At 41.5% G+C, this 9,063-nt stretch overlaps 2 protein-coding genes across 2 annotated transcripts; one reads left to right on the forward strand and one right to left on the reverse strand.

The window, feature by feature from the left end:
• Window positions 1–1,191: 1,191 nt before the first annotated feature.
• LOC311325373 (uncharacterized protein) lies at window positions 1,192–3,625 on the reverse strand. Its single transcript, XM_084458063.1, has 2 exons — window positions 3,512–3,625; window positions 1,192–3,271 (listed from the first exon to the last, which is right to left on the reverse strand). The coding sequence occupies exon 2, from the start codon at window positions 3,263–3,265 to the stop codon at window positions 1,691–1,693; it is 1,575 nt and encodes a 524-aa protein (XP_084314189.1). The 5' UTR covers window positions 3,266–3,271; window positions 3,512–3,625; the 3' UTR covers window positions 1,192–1,690.
• A 998-nt stretch (window positions 3,626–4,623) lies between these two features.
• Window positions 4,624–6,496, forward strand: cldn1 (claudin 1; the record flags this gene model as incomplete). The annotated part of the gene is made up of 4 exons (XM_084458088.1): window positions 4,624–4,846; window positions 5,573–5,737; window positions 5,979–6,063; window positions 6,334–6,496. 4 exons carry the CDS (start codon window positions 4,624–4,626, stop codon window positions 6,494–6,496), a joined length of 636 nt encoding a protein of 211 aa, XP_084314214.1.
• Between the last annotated feature and the right edge of the window lie 2,567 nt (window positions 6,497–9,063).

Raw genomic sequence — 9,063 nt, forward strand, 5'->3', positions numbered from 1 at the left:
GTCCAATTGTGGCTGGCGATTTGTTGGTTTGTCAGTTTGTGTTTTATGTCTGCTGGCTAATATAGACTGTGCTTTATGGATCATTAGCTCTTTATAGAGAATACGCTTTACCTTAATTTGACTTGTAGGTGTAATACCTATAAGGTTAAATGTGTAATACCATGTAATAATATTTTCTTATATTAATAGTTTCCTATTATAGTGTTATTACTACAAGTATTAGTGTATTGTACATAGTATTAATTGTCAACTTAAAATAAGGTTTTGATAAATGTGTTACTCATGTGTCATCTATTTGAAAGTAGTGTATGTATTCCATTCATTTTCAATGATCAAGACTGTATTTTTGTCTGCATTTCAGTCTACACATGGCTGACTGCATCTTGTCTACCTAAACCACACTCTTTGCAGTCAGCCATGTGCAGACTGAAATGACTTTGCCTGCGTGGTACCTTCATCAGAAGGGATGTTTGGATTGAACATCCTAACAGGTCTATGTGCTCGTTAGCTGAAAAGTCTATGTATGGAAACAATAATATTGCAATAATATTAATTGGAATAATATTATTTCCGCACTTCAATTTCTGTTTGCCCTCTAGTTTCGGTCAAGAGAGGATTACTCAGGCCAGCCCTCCAGGCTTTGGAAGCCACTACTTTGTCGTTTGAATTGTGATGTCATTCAGCTCAGACCAAGGGCCCAATCGACCCAATGACCCCCGACCCCTATAAACTGTGGGGTTAGAGTGCTGTATTCAAGGTGTTGCCATCTGTGTGCCTCGCTCCATCCTTTTGTCCCTTCTCCTCTCTCTTTTCTCCCCCTGTCCTATCATCCTCTCCAGTGTCCAGGGGCAGTGGACTGTGAAGATGCGTCTCTGTAGACAACTTGTCCTGTCAACTTTTAAACCCTGTATAGGAGAGTGAAGGCTCTATTGGAAGCACCTGCATCACTGCTTGGTGAGTTACCCATTTGATTTGTGTTTCAATATGAGGCGTTTGATATTCTGTGAAGAATTTATCAATGTTTTTTTGTATTCACGTTTTGATTTGTCATGAATTGATCATATACAATACAATACAAACTGTCTTTATTTATAGACATATTATATTATATTTGTTTACCTTTTTGACAATAATGGTTTAATATCTACAATGGAGAGAATGGGCTAAGGAAACTTGGCTTGTTTAACTCACAGAGATCTAGAGTCATCTGCTGGAAAGATCATACATTGCAGCTGGTGTCTCTGGGTAAATGATTCTGTGAAAAGCTCTTTTCAATCATGATGCGGCCTTTACAGTGCTGTAAGAGGTGAACTTTGAACCTTACTAGAATAAGTTCATCCACCTCTCTTATCTCACTGCTGTGTGCAGGAAATACTGAGAGGTTTGCTGGTTATCAGCTGTTGTGATAAAGTTCTGTTTGTAATATTGACAGTTACTAAAGAGAAGATATTCCATTAACTTAAAACCACATGAACAACCTGCATTTCAAATTGAAATTGCATTTATTTGTACTGAAATAAAGAGCCAGTTGATGGTACTACATTTGAAAGCACATCTATAACAATCTACAATATACTGTAATAAATGATGAAAAAAGGAGATGTATACAAACTAACTAAAACTAAAGAAAAAAGTAAAAACGCTAGAAAATACAATCTACAGTTAGTTAATTAGTTAGTTAGTTAGTTAGTTAGTTAGTTATAGTCCCATTGCTACATTGTAAGGACTCTGACCACTCCTTTTTAACAATGTACTCGGTCATATTGCCATCAGTCTCATGGAACTGCACCTTGAGTCTCAGTGGGGAACATTTAGTGACCTCACACTTCATGATGATGGTGCCGTCCTCAGCCTTCAGGGTGCACTTGCTGGGGTGCGGCCTCCCGTCTTCCAGGCTGCCAGACCCTCTTGAACAGACCAGCTGGTCCCTGACCACAGACACCAGGCCCTGTCCTCTCAGATACGCCGGGCCAGCGCAAAACACCCCACTCAGCTCCTCCACATCCCTGTGATGGTTCACCACCCAGTCGTGCATGTAGTGCATGTTACAGTCACAGTTCCACGGGTTCCTATTCAGCCTCACCACACACTGAGTGAAGGAGTGGCCAAAAAAGCCCATAGGGAGACTCTGGAGGTTGTTCCCCGACAGGTACAGCTGCTCCAGGAGAAACTGGTCCTCTAACAGCAAGGCCTCCACCGAGCTCAGGTTGTTATTCTGCAGGTGGATCGCTGTGATGTTGGAGAGCTGGTAAAAGATTTTCTCAGGTAGCGAGGCGAGCTGGTTCTCAGAGAGGTCCACAACCTGCAAGGCCGTGAGGTTCCGGAACATGTCGGCGGGAAGCTCGGAGAGATGGTTGGCGGACAAGGAGAGGTGAGTGAGAGCCGTCAGGTCATCAAACAAGTCGGATGAGAGCTCAGCCAACTTGTTGTCTTTGAGATTCAGATCTTTCAAGCCGGAGGGAAAGGTTCCTTGGCTCAAATGTGCGATCTGGTTGCCACGAAGATTCAGCGCCTCTAGTTTGGTTAAATTTGAGAAAACTCCATGAGGGAGGTCTGATATTCTGTTTCCATCCAAGGAAAGCACCCTCATCTGAGACACGTTGTGAAAAGAGTCTGACGAGAGGTGGGTGATGAGGTTGTAGCTGAGTCTCAGGGACTGTAGGTTGATCAGGCCGGCGAGGAGCTCGCCATCCACCTCTGGGAGTGCATTCTGGGACAGGTCCAGGACACGGAGGCTGTGGAGGTTCTGGAAGAGGAGGCTGGGCAGGCGGGAGATCGAGTTCCCCTTCAGCTGCAGCGTCTCCAGCTTCCGGAGCGAATCAAAGAGGCCCGGAGTCACAGTCTTGAACTTGTTGAAGTTGAGCAGGAGCCTGGTGAGGTTGATCTGCTTCCGGAAGGTGCCGGCGTTTAAACGCTCCAGCCACGGGTTCCCGCTGATCTCCAGCTCCTCCAGCTGAGCCAAGGGCTCAAACATCTTGGCCGGGACGTCGTGCAGCAGGTTGTTGAGGAAGATCAGCCTGGTCAGCCGGAGGCCGTCCTGAAAGGCGCTCGGGTGCAGGTACATCAGTGACGTTGTCATGACGATGAGCTCTTTCACCTGCGCGGAGATGTTCCTGGGCAGAGCTGTCATGCGCTCCTCAGAGCAGAACGCTTGGGTCGGCGTGAAACACTGGCAGCGCGCCGGGCAGTGTGTTTCTGACATTGTGTTGCCCTGGTGATAGAGCTGTAGCAACAGACATAACGCGATGCCAATGTTTCTGCTCATTTTTCACTGTAGAAAGGAGAAATAGCATATGTGGTTATATTTTGCTGCATACTGTTTTTCTTCAGTAATTCAATGGAATCTAACATTGCTGCCAACGAGAGCCAACATACTGACAATTTATATGATAGCAACATCAGCTTGTGTTCTGCTGTATCAGAAAAATGTTGTTTGGAAAAAATAAAACGATAATGAACATATTCATATTTTGTTTCAAATCAAATAAACAACAACATAATTATAAAATACCTCTGTTATTAGAAAAATCCCAGTTCAAGTGAAGAAATAAGTTCCCCTCTACCTTAAAATCCTTAAATCATAGGATTAAGTACAATTTATGCACCCTGCAAACACACATACTGGATGCCTCAGGCAAGACTCTTAAACTAGGCAAGACAAAATCTTTATTCATTGGCCAGATTATGTCTTGATTGGCTCACAGCAGAGAAGGCGGTCTCGCTGTGAAAATGAGTCAGTAGGTTTGTACACAGATGTCACAGTGCTGTGCATGTTAGATGATAAGGGTGATGTGTAAATAAAGCATGTCCATTGGTGTAACATTGAACTTATTCATTCTGGAAAACAACAATTGATAGCAGAACAGAACCTTCTGTTGTTGCTTACTTGGATGTGAACCATTTGATACCATGTGCAAGTACATTGGCTTTCTTTTTTTTTGAGGACATGGCAAAAAAAAGAGAAAAAAAGAGAATCTACATGGAAGGATACTTACAGTGGATGAGGGCATTGGTATTTTGAGACCAACCAGTTGCAGTCTGTACTTTGGACTTTGTAGACTTTATGAACCTCTGTTAATCTGTTTCAAATACATTTTGGATAGTTTCAAATACATTTTGGATAGTAAGCTACACATGTTATCATACTGTACTTTAATTTCATAGAAATAGGCCTAACTACCAGCAGTGTGCTTAAAAATTTATAAATATAGGCTAAGTGGCTAACCGCAATCATCTCAAGTTATTGACTATTCTCCTCTTTTCTATATGGCTTTAACAATGTCAATACCTTAATAAATTTGCCAGTGTCAACAAAACGCTGTGTTCATGGGGGCTATAGCCACATAAATTGATATAGCTATGCTGTATACTGTCCACCAGGTGGCGCACAACCCTCTCCCCGCTGAATGGAATTCCTGGAAACTCCTCAGGTGAGACCGAGTGATGCTCTCGCTGCAGAGCAGACCTCCTCAAGAGAGCGAGACCACCTGAACTTTCCAGTGGGACTCGCCTGTATTCAATTTGAAGGCCGCTTGGACTAATTTACTTATTTGGGGGATTTTTATACTCACTTAATTTTACCCTTTTATACTCACTTTATTTGCTATTCGTATACTTGGGAATATGGCAAACGCGGGAATGCAGCTTCTTGGCTTTGTCTTAGCTTTCCTTGGCTTTGTCGGGTTGATAATAGCCACAATCATGGCTCAGTGGAAGGCGTCATCCTATGCGGGTGACAACATCATAACGGCTCAAGCCATGTATGAAGGGCTCTGGAAATCCTGTGTGTCACAGAGCACTGGTCAAATCCAGTGCAAAGTGTACGATTCACTTCTGCACCTACCAGGTAATCTCTCACTTTGATTTTCATATTATCATGCATTGAGAGGCGAATAAAACACCCGTAATTAATCTCCTGAGCTATCTAGAAATAAGTATTGGATTATCTATTATACACTTTACTTGTATAGCACCTTTCATACAGAAATGCAGCTTAAAGTGCTTTACAACAAAGAAATTACATGCACAGTGCTTCACATAAAATCAGTGAAAGTAAGATGGAAGATAAAACGCAATAAAAAGAAGTTAAACATAAAGTTGTAAAAGTGAAGAAATCAAGTAAGGTATAAAGATATATAAACCTAATCAAGGTGTTATTTTAGACCATGCAATTGCATTCTTTGAACAAAGTCAAGAGAGTTAAAGGATGTGTCCCCTTCATGTTGGAGGACTCCCCTGCATGTTGAGACAAGCCCAGGGAATGCTGGGATACCAAACTTGCTACTCATCTTGATAGCTGAGAAGAACATGAGCTCCAGGCCGCCACCCCTTACCCAGGCAGACCTCATCACCACTGTGCAACTAAAATGAATGTTTTAACAGACACACTTCCAGTTCCTCAGATTTATACACAATAATCACTCTACAGGTCTTTCTTTTAAAATTTTAAACTTTTGAAATATGACCTCCATTCAGAAGTGATTCCCGCCAATTTATCGGACTTATGGTTTGTTTAATTCATAAGGGGAGAGAAACTTGATGGGTCTGTTGTTGTTGTTGTTTCTGTTTCCAGGAATGGTTCAGGGCACGCGAGGCCTGATGGTCGCCTCCATCCTTCTCTGTGGCATCGCCATCTTGGTGGCCGTCATAGGCATGAAGTGCACCACCTTTCTGGCAGGGGACAAAGCACAGAAGAACAAGGTGGCCCTGACCGGTGGGATCCTGTTCATCATAGCAGGTCAGTCACTCTATTAGCCTTCACAGCGCATTGACAACTTCTGATGAGGCGAAAACCTGAAGCGTTCTAAATCCGCTAAGGGGGTGTGGCCGCTTGACATTGTGAGACCTGATCTGAGTCAAAGTAAGTGCAACACACACCTGCGGTGATGAGATGCCGGCCAACAAAAACAGATGTGGAAATAAAGTGGATTGCCGCACACTGGATGCTCTGATGCTAAAATCGACCTCCTGCTTCCCAGGTCTGCTTGCAATGGTGGGAACCTGCTGGTATGGAAACAGAATAGCTCGGGAGTTCTACGACCCCTTCACTCCCACCAATGCCAGGTGAGGTCATCATTCTGCATCTGATTGGACACCGAGTACTATCAAGAGTGTAATGTATAATTTGGAGTGCAACGTGTACTTACAGTAGGTGTATTTACTTACTTTGACATATTTGCTAAACATTCAAATTTACCACTTCTTAAAGCCAAGCTTATTTTTGTGTGCTTTGCATTACATACAATTAGAGTAATTTTATCAATGAACAGTAAATGGAATGTGACTAATCTTAAATGAATGAAATAAACCCAATACTGCTGTATGTGTCCACAGGTATGAGTTTGGTTCGGCCCTGTTTGTGGGCTGGGCAGCTGCCTGCCTCACGGTCATAGGTGGAGCCTTCCTGTGCTGCAACTGTTCCGGTGGGGCGTCAAACAAGTCTTCCCGCCCTTACCCACCCAGCGCTGAAGGTGCACCCGGCAAAGACTACGTCTAAAACCAGGAAGTAAGAATCAGAGGAGGTCCAGGAAAAACTCCATCCAGCCTCTCTTCAGGGATCTGCACAGACTTTTTTTTTTAAAACATTTATTTTCTTTCTTACTTTTTTTCTTGTGCTCCCACAACATGATATAGATAATACAGTACAAAAACTAGTCATTCCAATGATGTGCAGTAGGCTGTGTGCGGTTTCTGCAGTTGATGTGTAGTATATGCTGGCTAAACGTTCTGAAAATGAGTAAGGATGTGTAGCTTAGAAACATTGTGCACAAAATTATATTTGTTTACATTTTGTAATGAGTTGCTATGAAAATTATGTCTTATTTGCATTAGTATGTCCTACCAATATACATTAATAAAATTTAAAAAAGCTTTTGTTGTAAAAGACAGATAGATAGATAGATAGATAGATAGATAGATAGATAGAGTGTGACTTTACATCAAGTGTGAGTATACAGTATACAGTGTGTATTTTATCCTTTGAAATGGCCAAATGCTTAAAACATTTATAAGTTGATACGCATTACATTAGGTATTGTATATCCATTCAGTATTTCACCACAGTCACCTTTCATTCATTTATTTTATTTGTTAAGAGGGACAAGCACATTGATGAACATTCATGAGACATAAAAAATGCACATAGAATGTAAATGCACCCAACCAATTATAGCCAGAGGCTAATTTCCAAAGGCAGTCCCCCTGCCAGGAATTAAAGGCTGTTCCTAGTAGACAAAGGTTAGGACATGGCAGGTATAAAAACATCTGAAAATATACATAGTGGAATGGTACACAGCAGAATACAGTACCATGTTCAAAATCCTAGTAGGCTACAATAGCTAAGGCTCCTATGCTATAGGCCCTGCCATACAAATGATTAGTTTTACTATACTATATATACTATACACTATACTATACTAACTATACAAAGCTATACCATACTATACTAAGCTATACCATACTATACACTATACTATACTAACTATACAAAGCTATACCATACTAAACACTATACTATACTAGCTATACTAAGCTATACCATAGGCTACATACTCTATACTATACTACACTAACAATGTGCACATGTCTGGTTTGAGACTAGCCATGCTTTTAGCTGTCTTTTGAGAGTGCTATAAGTGGAAAATCCCCTAATTGTTAGGGGTAGACTGTTCCACAGATCACCACATCTGACAGACAAGACAGTCTGTCTAAAGGTGGTGCGTCTATGGGGTTTCTCACAGTCTCCTCTGGCAGTGGCTCAGGTGGTCCTGTGGGCGGGGCATTTGGCTTTTCTTCTAATAAATTCAGTTAGAGGAGGGGGCACAAGGCCATTAAGAGTTTTATATACCAAACAGACTGCTTTGTAGCATTAAAGATTCTCAAAGCTTAAGTGGTAAGATTGTTTTTTCTTGTCTAAGACCTTGAGGGATCTATTTGTGATTTGATGGGTTTGAGGGTAGTTGCCCCAGTAAAGGACCAGCTTGACAAACAATACTCAATGTCAGCGAATATCATGGAATGAAGACACACTCGGGCTGCCTTCTCGGGTAAATTACTCCTGATGTATCTAAAGTTTTGGAGATTGAATTTGACAGAGTTGCTCACTTACTGGACATGGCTCTCGAATGTCAGGTTGGAGTCTAAGATGACAGAGATACTTGAATTCTGTTACTATGTGGAGCTCTACTTTGTTGAGATATATGTTGGATCGGGTCACCTGTCTGTACTTGATATTGCTCCACTCTAAGTTCTCTTGGGAAGAATGTCATTTTGATTATATTATGATTCAATCAAATTAATACAATCCTTCTGTATCTGGAAATACAGTACAGAGGGAAAATGTGTAGCCTCAAGTATTGTATATGAAAAGTCCCACAGCAGCAATTCAAATCAAAAGAGATTCAAACAGAAACAATACAGTATGCTGGAGAGTTGCTTCAGGTAATTCAAAAGACATTCCTTCCACAACCTGTCTTTACATGCCCTCAAGAGACTTATTTTGCAAGTGGGCGTTATCCTCTGAGTTAGTCATAGTCATATAGTCCCACCATTCTCTTCTGCATGTAACACAATTGTCCTCAGTAGCTGGTCTACTTATGGAAAATGACAATACACAGATTTGCCTATGAGTCAAAAATAACATTTCCATATTGTATTGTGAAACTCAAAAAACTGTGATTTTAACCATGTGGCCAACATTTTTTAAGCATAAAAAAATATGAGTAGCCAAGCATTCCTTTCCAAAACTAGGTATGCTCAATTAATTTGTTCAGTTGCATAGAGAACCACCTCTGGTGGAGTTTGAGTCAAACAAATACCAATATTTTATTGTCTATTGCCTTATTGTTTTTGCCACTATAGTCATTGTTTATAGCCTGGCCTGTAACTCACACATTTACCACCAGGTGGTGACGAAAGCTCACTGATATCAGGATTGGTCTTGTAAGCTGATGACCACAAGAGGACAACACAGTTCTGAGTTTGTCTCATAGAAGACGAGCTGACACACACAACCACCCACCCACACACACACACACACACACACACACACACACACACACACAC

Source organism: Borostomias antarcticus (genome assembly GCF_949987555.1).
Source record: "Borostomias antarcticus genome assembly, chromosome: 24".
NCBI classification, from domain to species: Eukaryota; Metazoa; Chordata; class Actinopteri; order Stomiiformes; family Stomiidae; genus Borostomias; species Borostomias antarcticus.